General features: G+C 39.5%; 1 protein-coding gene across 3 annotated transcripts in view; it reads right to left on the bottom strand.

Moving 5' to 3' along the window:
- Usp3 (ubiquitin specific peptidase 3) overlaps positions 1-15,455 on the bottom strand; it is an 87,166-nt gene that overhangs the window by 26,025 nt on the left and 45,686 nt on the right. For all 3 annotated transcript variants that reach the window (XM_031346076.1, XM_031346077.1, XM_031346078.1), the window contains 5 exons: positions 14,261-14,344; positions 12,565-12,646; positions 10,745-10,827; positions 9,058-9,171; positions 6,418-6,531 (listed from right to left, as the gene is read on the bottom strand). In XM_031346076.1, coding sequence (XP_031201936.1) covers positions 6,418-6,531; positions 9,058-9,171; positions 10,745-10,827; positions 12,565-12,646; positions 14,261-14,344 — 477 coding nt within the window. The remainder of the gene's footprint in view (positions 1-6,417; positions 6,532-9,057; positions 9,172-10,744; positions 10,828-12,564; positions 12,647-14,260; positions 14,345-15,455) is intronic.

Consider the following 15,455-nt stretch of genomic DNA (forward strand, 5'->3'; position numbering starts at 1 on the left):
TGAGCTTTGTACAAGGAGATAAGAATGGATCAATTTGCATTCTTCTACATGCTGACCTCCAGTTGAACAAGCACCATTTGTTGAAAATGTTGTCCTTTTTTCCACTGGATGGTTTTAGCTCCTTTGTCAAAGATCAAGTGACTATAAGTGTATGGGTTTAATTCTGGGTCTTCAATTCTGTTCCATTGATCTACCTTCCTATCTCAGTATCAATAGCATACAGTTTTTATCACTATTGCTCTGTAATACAGCTTGAGGTCAGGGATGGTGACTCCCCCAGAAGTTCTTTTACTGTTGAGAATAGTTTTCGCTATCCCTAGTTTTTTGTTATTCTAAGTGAATTTGCAAATTGCTCTAATTCTGTGAAGGATTGAGTTGGAATTTTGAAGGGGATTACATTGAATCTGTAGATTGCTTTAGACAAGATGGCCATTTTTACTATGTTAATCCTTCCAGTCCATGAGTATGGGCAATCTTTTCATCTTCTAAGATCTTCGATTTCTTCCTTCAGAGACCTGAAGTTCTTGTCATACAGAACTTTCACTTGCTTGGTTAGAGTCACACCAAGGTATTTTATATTATTTGTGACTATTTTGAAAGGTGTTGTTTCCCTAATTTCCTTTTCAGCCTGTTTATCCTTTAAGTAGAGGAAGGCTACTGATTTGAGTTAATTTTATATCCAGTCACTTTGCTGAAGTTTATCAGGTTTAGGAGTATGTTTCAGAGGTGTCAGCAGTAATTACTTGTGAACTAAGGAGGAAATAGGTTATGAAGACCCAAATGCAGTCTCTGTGACAGACCAGAATTAAGAAAAAAGACAAAAAGAAATAACAGAGGTTTCGATGGTAACAGGGTTCTTTCCAATCAATTGTTAGACCTAAGATTGTCCTCTTCTTTGATACTTACAGAAAGACTAACAGAAAACCTGTCAAAATGATGATGTGAGAAATCACACTACAAACACAGAAACACCTAAAGGACCTGGAAGTGTCCTTTCTAAATAGAAGGCCAAAAAAGAAACATACTAATGGAGCACAGTACAGTAGAACAAAAGGAAAGGGTTTCTTTACAATAATTTGTGGTACAACAAAGGCACGCATCTTAAAGACAAATTTTTGATAGAGAATAACCAGGCAAACAGTTATCTATTGGCACCTGGTCAGGTGTGAAGGCATATATTCTGAATAATGAAATATCATGATTGGCATACTTGTATACTATGTACTGGTACTGCCTAAACAAGATGGCTAAGACCAATGTGGAGTCATAGTACAAGCACTGTTGGGTGTGGTGTAGATGCCTGTAATCCTAGCACTCATTAGGTAGAGGCAGGAAGATCACCAAGTTCTAGACCTATCTAGACAACTGAGTATGACCGCATCTCAAAGGAAAAAAAATCAAAATTATGTCACACAAGTGGAGTCTGTTCTCTACCAAGCTACTTTGGAGACAAAGGTGGGAGAATTCTAAGTTCAAGGCTAGCCTGGGCAACCTAATAAGACTCTGTGTCAAATTAAAAAGGTCTGAAGAAAGCTCAGTGGCAGAGCACTTGACTAATATGTGTGAGAACATAGGTCCAATCCCTAATACCACACATGAAAAAGGAGTAACACAGACAGTGGCAGCACTGAAGTCCTTTAACCCAGCACTCCAGAGGAGGCAGGTGGATCTCTGAGTTGAGTCTACAGAGTGAGTTCCAACACAGCAAGGGCTACACTGAGAAGCCCTGTCTCAGAGCAAAATAAAGAAAAGGAAAAAGGATTAACACATGTTCTACAAAGTCTATCAGCCTAGGATAAATAGCCTCTAAAATATATAAAACATAGTAGAGTTTTCTTTTTCTTTGAGTATGGGGGATGGAACAAGGTTTTACTGTGTGTGCTACCCACCTCAAATGTGCTATCCTCCTGACTTGTGTGTCATCACAACTGGCCCATAAATGGCTCTTGACTAAATGACTTATTATTATACTGTTTACAGACCTGGTGGAATCTTAAGTTCTATTCATATTTAAAATATCTTTAACTCAGAAAGTTTTGTTTTAGGAACTCGAGGCATATCAGGTTGTACATGGAAGCAGAAATGGCAAGTAGATTGAAAATGCAAGTGAATACCAGGACCTGATCTGATTTCTATGATTTATTTTTATTTTAAGTGCACTGATGTTTTGCTTACATATATGTCTGTGTGAGGGTATGAGATCCCCTGGAACTAGAGTAACAGACAGTTGTAAGCTGTTATGTGGGTGTGGGAATTGAAACCACATTATCCTTTGGCAAAGCAGCAGTGACCTTTCTGAACCACTGAGCTATCTCTCTGCACCCCCCCCCCCATTTGATTTCTAAAGAGGCTTATGTGGAGTGAGTATCTAAAGCTGGATCCTAAAGAGTTTGGGATCACAAAGCAAATACAGTAGGCAGAAGCAGTTAACATAGACACCAAGACCACAAGGCTACTCATGTTGATGGAAGCAAGAGTAATAGAGGCTAGAACAAACACTTTGATCCAGCAAATCCACTTTCAGGTAACTATACATGTGTACACAAGATTGTTCATCTCAGCACTGTTAGGAACAGCAGCGCGCGCGCGCACACACACACACACACACACACACATACACACACACACACACACCTAGAAGCAAATCTACAGAGCTATAGGAAAGGGACTATTTATAATCATCACTTATGCTTAAAGTTACATACTCTCACTTGAACATGTAAAAGATCCTCACCGAAAGCACACATGGAGATCTAGTAACTCACTGCTTCCAGAAAACAGAAAGATGGTGAGGAATTAGAGTGAAAGAAAACATTCACTGCTATTCTAATCTTATTCTTTTAAATTTGAACCATGTGTATTTTGTCTACCAAAATAAATGTATTTTCTTTAAAATAATAAAAATTAAAAAACAGACAAGGCAAGGCATTCTAAGAAACCATGCATCCAGTAAGTGGATATGCACACTTGAAAAGGTCAAAATATGAAGAAATTTCCATGCTAGTAGCCTTGATATGTACATAAAAGCTGCTGGCTACATTCACGATTTTTGGCCATGTTCACTTCACAAGTAAGATATTCCTACTTCTTACATGCATGTCTGTGTTTCTGAACCGTCAAATATTCATCCCAGCAGTTAGTTTCCCAGATCTTGTCTTGTATTAAACATGAAAACGGGCTTTACAAACATGAAAATGGTTTGAGGTTATAAATAAATACTATAGGAGCATAATCCAAGACTCACTGTGCTTCTACATGACTATGATTTAAGAATCACACTTATAGTGAGAGCTATGATAAGAAAGCCCCACCAGAACTCAGTGGCACTACCATCAGCATCCTCACAGAACCCTCATGAAAGTCCTATCCCAACTTACACCTGGGCACTGTGTGGTGATAATCTCTAAGACCTGCGTCTTTCAACAAAGGAAAATTCTTTGATTACATGAAAATGGGGAACAATCTCAATTATTGCAGAACCAGAAGAAAGCCCAGTTGATGCTCAGCAGTAATGAAGAAGACATCAAAACTCATGTATCAGAAATCACCCAATTTCTCAACCTGTTTCTAAAGTCCTTTCATTTATCAGTGGGAATACTAAAAGTAGTAAATTCAGCCATTAACTAAATCATGCTCACAGCTAGGCTATAAAAAGTAGAAAGGGTAGTGATGTGACGATGTTTGGAGAAAAGTAGATTCCACTATATTAAAATATGGAGGTGCGCTACAACTGGCTGAGCCTGCTCAATGCTTGACCAATGGTATCCAAAAGGCTTTGGAGTATATCATCCACAGGAAGAGGTTTACTTGCTAATTCCAGAGTAGAAGGCTGATTTGCCCAGTCAATTAGGACCCCAAGAAGAAGCTTTAAGAGTTTTGATGACTCCTGCTTGGTGATTTCCATCAGAGACTTAGCTGCTGTTGACAGGTCTTTCTAAAGAAGTTGTGGGGGCTTGCTGTCCTGCCTACAGGATGTGCAGGGACAAAGGTTCAGAGATGGAGGGAATGGCCAACCAATGACTGGCCTAAACAGAGATACATCCCACAGGCAGACAATTCCTGACACTATTAACAATACTCAGTTCCGCTTGCAGATAGGAGCCTAGCATAAAGGTCCTCTGAGAGGCTCCATTCAGCAGCCAATGGAAACAGAAGCAGAGACTCATAGCCAAACAGTAGATGGAGCTCAGGGAATCTTGTGGAAGAGTTGGAGAAAAGATTGACAGACCCAAAGAGTACAGGGACTCCACAGGAAGATCAACAGAGTCAACTAACCTGGACCCTGGGGCTCCCAGAGACTGAACCACCAACCAAAGAGCAAACACAGGCTGGATCAAGGTCCCCCTGCACATGTGTAGACTGCACATGGAGGGGTCTGATTGTTCAGGCAGCATGTGTATAGTAGAGGATTGCAAATTCAATCATCAATAGGAAGAGAGGACCTCGGCCCTGTGAAAGTTCTATGCCCCAGTGTAGCGGAATGCCAGGGCCAGAAAGTGGGAGAGGGCTGGGTGGCAGGCATGGGGAAGTGGGAGGCAACAGGCGTTTGTTTTTGTTGTTTTTGTTTGTTTCTTTGTTTTTTGGAGGGGAAACTGGGAATGGAGAAATTTACATGTAAATAAAGAAAATATCTAAAAGAAAAAAAAAAGTGTAGAAGATGTGCAGCTTGGTCTTCATGTGGATCCCCCAACAACTGGAACAGGGGCTGTCTCTGAATCTGTTGCCTGCCTATGGATCCAGTACCCCTAAGTAGGGTGCCTTGTCTGGCCTCAATGGGAGAGGATATACTTAATCCTACAATGATTTGATAAGCCCTGGGGGGGATATCCAAGTGGGGTTCCCCCTTATTAGGAAAGGGGGAGGGAGTAATGGGGGGTAAAATCTGTGTGATAGGGTACTGGGAGGATGGGTGGACTGATATAGGAATGTAAAGAAAATAAAATAATTAATAAAACAAAAGTATGGGGATGTGTCAGACATTCAAGATTTTAGAAGGACTATGATCACCATGGGCACCAAAGAAGCTGCGCCATGGCTTCACTCTACTGTGAACAACTCCTAAACACTTCCCATCTTGGTCCCATTTGACCTCAGTGCTCTCCAAGGAGGTGCGTAAGACTGAGCAAGTTGTTTCTCTGTTTTGACTCCTCTAAACTTAGAGTTAGCTTTGGCCAAAATGCTTGTGGCTTGCTTTTTAGAACAGATATAGGGCTTGCTTGCCACATAGTAGATATCCAATGACTGGGAACTACTATTGTATGTTAAGTTCAAGCCTGGCAAGTTCCATCTGAACCCTCACTTCTGCTTTCCTGCTTTGAGTCAGGATGTTCTAAATTTCTTAGGAGTCTCTTCTGAGAAATCAAAGAGAATGATACATAGGTTTCCTTGGGGGGAGGGGGGAAGGGACCAGGGTTAACAGTGGTTAAGTCAAAGGCTGGACTTATTTGGTAAGCAGTAAGTTACAGGACTTTGATTTCTTTTTTTAACCTTTTAAACATATTTCTCTATGGTAAAAAGTACAAAATGTATTAAGTTTCACTATAATGTGTCTTTTAAACAAAGAAGGCCAAATGCAAGGTGCCAAATCATGACTCTAAGAGCTACAACTAGCTTCAATGAAAAGAATAAAATCAGCCAAACATGGAAAACACTGGAAGTACCATGCATCTGTAATGACCTGAATTCTCACAGGGATGGCAACCAAGACTGGTAGAACAAGCTACCAGAGAGAAAGGACAGGTGACTAAATAGGATTGGCCCTCCCAAAGCATGATTCCTAGTGAACATAGACTATTCATTCTAGAGCTTTAGAACCTGGACAGCACAGTGCCTGTCACTGTAGATTTCCACTGGTTTCATTTCACTTCTTTGTGTGTGGTAGTATTAGATTGGACCTGTAGTCTATACAAGGCTAGTGCTCTACTGCTGAGCCCCAGCTCTCACTTCCTTCTTTAGGTTGGAATAATAAGATAGTACATGGTGACAATCATTTCTCTGTAAGACTTGAAAGAATCAGGGCTGGAGTGATGGCTCAGTGGTAAGGAACACTGGCTACTCTTTCAGAGGACTCAAGCTCAACTCCCAGCACCCACATGTCAGCTCACACCTGTGTGTAACTCCAGTTCCAGGGCTTATAACATCCTCACATAGAGATACATGCAGGCAAAACACCAATGAACATAAAAATAAAGTTTAAAAAAAAAAAGACAAAAGAATCAAGAAACTTTAATTGTCCATTACAAATTCCTAATCCACATGGGCAACTCAATAGATTTTAAATAAGCCAGTGCTTACTCAGCCCTTCTGCTCATCTAACAAAAGCTCTGCTTAGAGCACCCATAGTACTACCACCTTTGTAAGCGCTGAGAAGCAGCAGAAAGAACCCAGACATCTTCAGCACCCTTCTTCAATACTCACCTAAAGTTAGGCATGATCTTCCAGACAACATAAAACAAGGACTCAGGACTAAATGCAGTCTGGCTGCCTTGCCATAAAGCGCACAGTGTCTTTCTAAACTCTTCTACTAAAGACCTGGAAGAGAGGGAGAGACGGCAGCTTTAACATCTTTGGAAGGCCACTAGTTCAACACATACAGCTCAACTGTCTAAAATACATAATAAAAAATGAAATATTCCAGGGGTTTAGTCTTCTGAACTAAGCCTGATAGCTATGTAAGAGCATTTCAAAAACCCATATAAACAGCAGCATTGTTGACAAAACTAATTTTTAACTATATAGTTATCTTTGAGTGTGTCAAGGTACTATCATTTTGTTCACAGAATTTAAAGAGAACACATGAAACAGTAAAGCAGTGGATCATTTAAAAGCAAAGTACTTAAGCATGTTCATTTAAAAACTGTCAACAAACAATAGAACATCCCCCATCTCCTGCGTGTTTCCTTCTTTGCCTCATAAGGCTGTCCAGACTTATCTGTTCATCTCTGCCTCACGCAGTGTAAGTAGTCACAAGGCCACTTCTGGGTTTAACTCCACAGGTGATGATCCTTACACCAAAGCCTAGAAGAGCCTTTCTCTTGATGACGTCTAGTGTTCTATGACAGCACGCCTAGCTATCTTGGAACGTGCCATACAAATCAGACTGCCTCAGACTCTTCGGCTTCTACTGGAATTAAAGGTTTGCCCACCATGTCAGGCATTCTTTAGTTTTTTTGTTTTTTCTACTTTTGACAGGCACTTCCTATTGCACATCTTCTTGGTCACTTCAAAGCTGTGTGCAAAGCTTCTCCAGTTCCTACTGTTCCATGCTCCCACTGCCCTCCTCCACCAGCTATACTTCACTTCTTTCACAGAACCCCACTTTTTCATCAATCATATAAACTTCTAGAATAAAAACTTGGGAGTGTGCCACGTTCTGGGGAATTTCCCCAGGGGAAAAAAGTAATCCTTATCAATCCCTTCTTTCTCTTAGAGGTAGGACACATTAGTAATGGTAGCATGCCACTATCTGGGACTAAGTAAATAAAAGAGGAGCAAGAAGGATCCTAATGACTTTGCAAAAGTCTTCGACAGATCATTTACATGAGAAAATAAAACCACGGATATTTAAGTTATAGTTAATTATGATTTTCTGTGCATGTACCTAAAGTGATACACTTTGAATTCAGTTTCTAGATCTTTATCAGTATAACCAATCACTCTTGGATACTTGACTGAAGGTTACGCAGACAGCCGAATAGCTTTTCTAAACCCTGTAATCTAGTAGGTGCCTCCCAGCAGATGATGGGATAGCCACAAGGACCTGCTTAGCTTTCCTTGCAGCTGGAGCAAAGGTCACAGTCTGAAGCAGGAGTTAAGTAACACTAAAAAAGCAGACACAACACCAAGTCCTCTTTGGAGGTGGATGAGGTAGCAAGCACCATCCCACGTGCAGCAACAGCACAGGAGGCAGTGTCCTTGGAGGGCAGCTCTGTATGACTGTGGCTATGGAGTTAGCTCTGTACCAACTTTCAACACATCCAGTAATGTAGACTTGCCAACTATTCTTCAGTAAATTATTTTTGGCCAAATCAGCCAGAGGCAATTTCTGTAGGCTGTAACCAAACTTCAAGCAATACCAAAACACCAAATGCTTTTCTTAACTTTTGCACATATGCATTTTCTCTTCATTATTTCACTGCTGTCTCTGACAAAAAGGAAGCCCTCTTAAATGCAGGTACTTTCCCATTCATTATATATGGTACCATCAAACAAAACTCCCTTCACACACCAAATGACCCCTTCTCACTATCAGGGCTCTATCTGCATTAGTCAATATTCTAACATGTTCTTTCCTACTCTCTCTCCTCTTCTCCCTCACTGAGGCAAGGCACTGTCTTATAAATTGGCCTTTCAAAATTAGTGAGAAAGGGTTGTGTGGGGGAATGAAACAGGCAGGCAGAAAGCACATTATATACATATGGACAGGTAAGCCATGTCTATGCTTTAATTAGGGTAAGGAAAAGATGCACCATGCTTCTATTGTAACAAAGCAGACCTTCTGAACTCCAGGAAGGCAAAGCTGCAGTGAGTCTTTAATAACCACTTCTGTTTATAACCCCTCCATATTAACTCAAATCGACTTTTTTTTTCCCCCGAGACAAGGTTTCTCTGTATTGCACTGGCTGTTCTGGAACTCTGTAGACCAGGCTGGCCTCGAACTCAGAAATCCACCTGCCTCTGCCTCCCAAGTGCTGGGATTAAAGGAATGTGCCACCACTGCCCAGCTCAAATCAACTATTAATGTTATTACCCAAATAGGCTTACCCTAACACTATCAGACCAATAGATTAAGATAAAACAGTGATACTTATAGATGTCCACACCTGATTGTGTGTACATACATACAGATGCCTGCAAAGACTCAGGGGTAGTACTAAAATAGCCTTCCCATTATAATAGCAGGAATTTTTAAAACACAATTATTAAGATTATAAGCTAGATTAACATGATTTAGGAAGAGCTTTATAAAATCTACTTATTAGTTCAAATATAAAAATTAGGAGAGAGATTCATTTGTTTTGCAGCTCACAGCCAGAAAGGACATTGCTGATAACTCACACATTGCTGTCCCCTTGGCTCCTGGTGTGGTATGTTCGCCTTCCTGCTGTTTTTCCATTCCTTAACTCCACAGCAGGCAGTTCTTTGAAATAACAGCAAAACTGCTCAATGTTACTATTTTAAAAGGAAGTGAAGAAAATTATTTTTTTTAAAAAAAAGAATTTAAAGGACAGTAAAAAAGGTTCTATAAAATCTACACAAGAATTTTCAAAATGTGATCTGTCACTTCCCTCATTACACAATACACAATACCATTGTGTTATACTGCTATCCCCTCACTCTGAGAAACAGCATAGAAATACAGCTCTGAGGGGATTCCCCTCCATCATAGGTTATCCTGTCTCTTTCTCCTTCCCTCCCCCTTTCTCTTCCCTCCTTACCTCTGTATCCCCCCTTCTCTTGCCTTGAACTTCCTCTGTGGTACCTCGGACTTGTAATTCCCCTGCCTTACTTCCCAAATGCTGATGTTACAGGCATGCACCAGCACACCTAGCTTATGTGTGCTGAGGATCACACTGGGGTCTATGGTCTAATGTGTACATGACGTGCTCCCTTATCAACTGAGCTACACAATGACTTTCACTTCTCTCTTTTAGTGTACTTATATCCAGGTATTCAATAAAATAACTCCCTCAAATAAAACAAACCATGAAGCCATCCATATTTTTAGACAAGTTATATAAGATCACAGGGACAAATTGACTAAAATTTCTCTGAGGAAGAACAGGTGAGTGAAATGGCAAAATCTGCCTTTAAAGTCAGTGTGGCTCTGCTATATCTGGAGTGTGGATTGGGAAGATCACTAACTCCAGTCTTAACTGCCTCATTAAAGTCTGAAAGTATAAAGCTTTCAAAATAGTTTCTTCTACTGAGGTCAGCCCTATTGGCCACTTTTTCTTTCTTTCTTTCTTTTTTTTTTTTTTTTGGTTTTTCACGACAGGGTTTCTCTGTATAGTCCTGGCTGTCCTGGAACTCACTCTGTAGACCAGGCTGGCCTTGAACTCAGAAATCCACCTGCCTCTGCCTCCCAAGTGCTGGGACTAAAGGCATGCACCACTACTGCCTGGAGGCCACTTTCTTTTTACTACTCTCTTATACTCTAAAGTTCTACTAGACTAGTGGCAGAAATAAGTTCTAAATCTTTAGTCTACAGACTAAAGCCCATGGGCCAGACATATCCCCCAGCCTAGGAACTTTTATGTTTTAAATGAAGAGTTTGTTTGTTTGTTTTTAACTTGTCTTTTCCTTCTCTAATTGAGTTTCCTTCTCTAATTGAGTTTTCCTTCTCTAATTGATACCCAAGCTGAGTTTAAGCTGCCCATCTTCCTTCCCTAGCTTCCTGAGTAGCTGAGATCTGGATAAAATATGAGAGAAATGTATACATGGCCTAAAATGTTTACTATCCCACCTTTCACAGAGAAGGTGTCCTGACTGCCCTGTGGCCATTCAAAAAGCAACAAGAAACAAGAGCTAACTGTAATTCTCTAACAAAAGATGCCTGAAGGAGTTTAGATAAATTGCATTATTTATTCTCCCCTCCTACTCTATGAAGTAGGAGTTATTTTCTCAATTTTCAGATGAGGAAAAAGCACAGAAGGTAGAGTTAGAGGCAGAAAACAGGCTATGAACACTGAGCCTTTGCTCCTGAGCTGTAATGTTAAAAACTTCTGACTGTAGCATTTATTACCTGAGTGACTGAAGGATAGCATTCATGAAACAAGTGTTGCCCAAATTCCGAAGGCCTGTGGCACAAATGGCAGTTGTACTTCCCTGTAACATGGAAGAAGAGGCCATCAGTGCTGCCAAGGATGGCTAGCTACTTCAAACATCTAAGTTAAGCCAAGTCTCTGCTTGAAACTCCAACACCATGCCTATCTGAAGTATTCCTTTCCCTTTTCTGCCTAGTGACTATTTCTGACAAATTTTCTACGCTATGTGAGGGCATGGATATTTTAGCATCTATCTCTAAGAAAATAAGCATCAATAAGTACAATGGATACAAAACCAGAGAAATACATTTTAAGGTAATGCATTTACAAGATTCTACTAAAAAATATAAACTGAAAAATCAAAACATGTAAACCCCAACTTTTAACTGAAAAGCATACTCAAGTGAAAGATATTTTCCTAGCAGTGGGGCCTGAACCATAAAACACTACCTGAACTTCTTAAAAGACAGAGGATTGGTTTTCTGATTTAGTTTGACAAATGCCCCAAAATATCTGAATAATACACTACGAGGCAGAATTTCCAGTCCAACCTTCTGCCTGTAATTCAGATTAGCTATTTCTTCTACAAAAACCTCAAGACTTTAAGCACATGTCCAGTGACAGCAAAGAGTTAAATGCAAGGCAAAAATATTGCTTAGTCATTAAAAAATATGTAGTGACTTTAAAACTCTGTTAATTTATGAGTGAATTATAAACTCTGTTAATTTATTCATCCAAAATGAGGATGAATACTTATACTTCACAGTGAAATTACATTAATGAAGCCCTGAGGCAAAATAAAACAAAACAAAACAAACAAAAAACAAAACTACCAAAAGCTCAGATCAATAGAATCTGGGGAACTATGCAGGGCAGTTTTATGTCAGCTTGACACAAGCTATAGTTATCTGAGAGGAGGGGACTTCAATTAAGAAAATGACTTCCTTAAAATCAGGCTGCAGGCAAGCCCGTCAGGAATATCCCTAATTAGTGGTTGATGAGGGAGGGCCTAGCCCACTGTGGATGGGACAGGCCCTCATCCTGGGTTCTATAAACAAGTTGAGACAAGCCACGGGAAAGCAAACCAGTAAGTACCACCACTCCATGGCCTCTGCAGACATCAACTCCTGCCTCCAGGCTCCTGCCCTGTTTGAGTTCCTGTCCTGACTGCCTTTAATGATCAATTGTGATGTAGAAGTGTAAGTCAAACAAACACTTTCCTCTCCAAGTTGCTTTGGTCATGGTGTTTTAGCAAAGCAATTACAATTCTAATGAAAGAAAGATCTCTCAGAGTGCCACAGAAGGTGCCTAAATAAGCCCCAAGAGTGATCTGCTTGGACTGGGTGTGCAGGGTGTGGTGGGCTACATCTTTAATCCCAGCCCTCAAAGGCAGAGGCAGGCTGATTTTTTTAGTTCAAGGCCAGCCTGGTCTACCTATATAGAAAGTTCCAGGCTGGCCAGGACTATATAGTGAAACCCTGTCTCAAACAACAACAACAACAAACCAAACCAAAAATAGTAAACTGTTTGCAGGGTGGCACATGCCTGCAACACTGGGGAGGCAGAGGTAGGCAGATTGCTGAGTTTGAGGCCAGCCTTTCCTACATAAAGGATTCTAAGATAGCCAGGGCTACATAGACCATATCCAAAAACGAATGGGAGGGCATGAATAAGTGACAAACTTTTTTGAAACATTTCAAATCTAGGCACACTTAATAAAAGTCTGTAACAGGTAAGAGCACTTGTTAGGGCTGTGACAGATGGTGATCAGACATAAGAATACATTTTAATTACTTACATTTACTTTTAATAACTTGCTGTTTAGTGATGAGTTTTCCAATAATTTTCTTTTTCTGTGCCTGTCAGCTGTAAAAGCTGAGCTATTAAAATATAAACAGACAGTTAAAAAGACATTTGGGTTTTTAAAATATGTTATTATATTTTATTCTCAGTTATTCTCAAAATAGTAGAATCCACTAGACCAGTAGTTCTCAACCTATGGGTTGCGACTCTTTGGGAAGTTGAACAGCCCTTTCATAGGAGTCTCATATCAGATATCCTGCATATCAGATATTATAATTCATAACAGGAGCAAAATTACAATATGAAGTATCAACAAAAAAATTTTATAGTTGGGGTCAAGACACCAATATGCCCATGTTGCCTCCACTTATTTCTTGATGGTATATATATGTATTTGAGTTGTTTGCAGTGTTTTGCTATTTTTTTAAAAGCTGCAAAAAAATTAGTTTGCTTTTCTAGTTTGAGCTTATGTGTGTGCTAGCTTCCAAGTTTGTGGACTTCCAGAAAGATTTAGACCTTTGGACTTTTTCTACAGCCTCCCTGAGCTTTTTCCTAGATATATGAAAAGTGACAGTGTGAAGACAGTGGGTGAGAACCACTGCTCTAGGCCCATGCTAGCCGTTTACACTTAGACTTAGCCCCATGTGGCTCACCTCCCATGAAGGAACTAAAAGCACTTTGAAAAAGCAAGCAGCCAAAGGATGACTCGAGTACCTAGACTACTGGTCCTTCCTCTTCAGTTATACAATCTATTCAGGCAGTAAGACGTATGTAAAACACTTTAGTTCACAGACACCATACAGTGTTGGAAGAGAAAATATTTTCCTCTCTGTCTATTATTTTGGAATATTCTACTAATTTATACTTAGGACGTCAAGCAATACTCTAGATGGCGTATTTTCAGAATACTTCCAATACACCAAACCAATTGCCAAAATAAATCAGATGGACTTGACAATGAAGGTGATCTGTGATGAGCTACACAAATTTCACTTGAGGCAACTTGTCATCATGGGGCCATGAAGCTTCAAAGGGAGTACTATGTGGGTTTCTATTTACCGTTTCAGGAGTTTTATCTGAATAACAATTTGGCTATAACAAGTCAGGTCTTCACATCAATTCTTCAATTTCTTTCAGGTCATGACACATTCACAGCTCCTTGTAATTTCAAGTTCTATGTACTTCTTTACCAAAGAGAAGAAAAACCTGAGGTCCTATGCTGTGGTTTATTTGCAAAGCGCACACTCAAGACACTTGAACCTAACTTCTCTTAAAATAATACAGAAATCTGTCTTTCAAAGCAGATCTTCAACTCAGCAGAAAGTATCTAATGCCAAATACTTCTATAATTACCTTAATGTCCTGTTATGCTGCTTCCTTGAAAGCACCAAATTTCTCCTTGTGAGTAAACTGAAATTAGCTTGTAACTTTGTGGGTAATAATAATTTTAAAACAAGCTCTTGGGCCTTAGATATAGTTTACAATAAATATTGAATGAAATATGGGCAGAGTTTAGATATCTAATTCCAAGGCTTTGTTTATCAACATTTCAACTGCATTCATATCATGCTAGTTACAAAGCTCAAACAAACAAACAAAAACAAAAAAAACAAGAAAACAAAACAAAAAACAAACAAACACCACTTGGTAACTCTGAGTATCCCCTCCCCTTTCCAGGATCCACTACTCACTTTTCCAAGTTCTGTAAGTGTTCTCTCACTTTCTGTACCAGGCCCAGCTTGGTGTCATTGACCACAAAATCATCACAGCGATAACTGCAAAGAAAATCCTAATCAATGTGTATAAAGAGCTTGAGACAAATGCATCATCAGTGGAGCAGTGAGAGGCCTGGCTGCTGCCACAATCACAAGGCTGGCTCTACAGGCCGCTATGCCGGGCTGAGCTTCAAGAGGATTTGGATTCCACAATGGAATGTTTTTAACAGCCTTTTTTTAAAGCCACGTATGCAATGAACACTAGTCACATTTTTATTTAAAAGCTCTTCAGTCCTTCTTTTGAAAATGAAGTAAGCTGCTACATGAGCTACATTTTTGTTAGTGGAGCATAATAATACAGAAAAGGAAACAAAAAGTGGCCATTCTTTCCCAGCAGCATTTACCTCACACCTTATAGTGATGCTTCTACCCAAATTAGTGGGAAACAAAAGTGAAAAGCAGAGAAAATGTAATTAACCTGTAGATATATTCACACAGAAAAACTAAAATATGCACAGTACACATTTAATTAATAGAAAGAACTCTGGTGAGCTGGGAGTGCCTTCCAGTCCTAGGCTGCATCTTCTCAGTACAATGATGAGGATTTGAGAAAAAATGTTTACAGTGGCTTTAAAAATTTATAGTTTATGTTGTAGTAAATCAGTATGTGAATAATACAAGCAACTGCACAAAATAAACTTTGATTTTTGCATTAGCACTCAATTTTTTTTCCTGGAAGAAGGTCAGTTTTAACAAAAATACTTATAGACTAGGACTAAGGTTTTGTGTTGTTTAGTTTTTAATATACAGCTTTGTATAAAACCATTGTTCATTAAGCACCAAGAAATAAAAATAACATACTGAGAAAACAAAACTTTGAAAGCATAGCAACTAGTAATAAGTGGGTTGATCATCTGAAGCACAATCCAAAAAGTGTCTCATGTATGAAATTAGTTGACAAAAATAAAAGTGACGGGCTGGAGAGATGGCTCAGCAGTTAAGAGCACTGACTGCTCTTCCAGAGGTCCTGAGTTCAATTTCCAGCAACTACATAGTGGCTCACAACCATCTGGAATAGGATATGATGCCCTCTTCTGGTGTATCTGAAGAGAGCAATGGTATACTCAGGTACATAAAATAAATAAATAAATCTTTAAAAAAAATAAATAAA

Source organism: Mastomys coucha, unplaced genomic scaffold (assembly GCF_008632895.1).
Source record: "Mastomys coucha isolate ucsf_1 unplaced genomic scaffold, UCSF_Mcou_1 pScaffold23, whole genome shotgun sequence".
Classification (NCBI taxonomy): domain Eukaryota; kingdom Metazoa; phylum Chordata; class Mammalia; order Rodentia; family Muridae; genus Mastomys; species Mastomys coucha.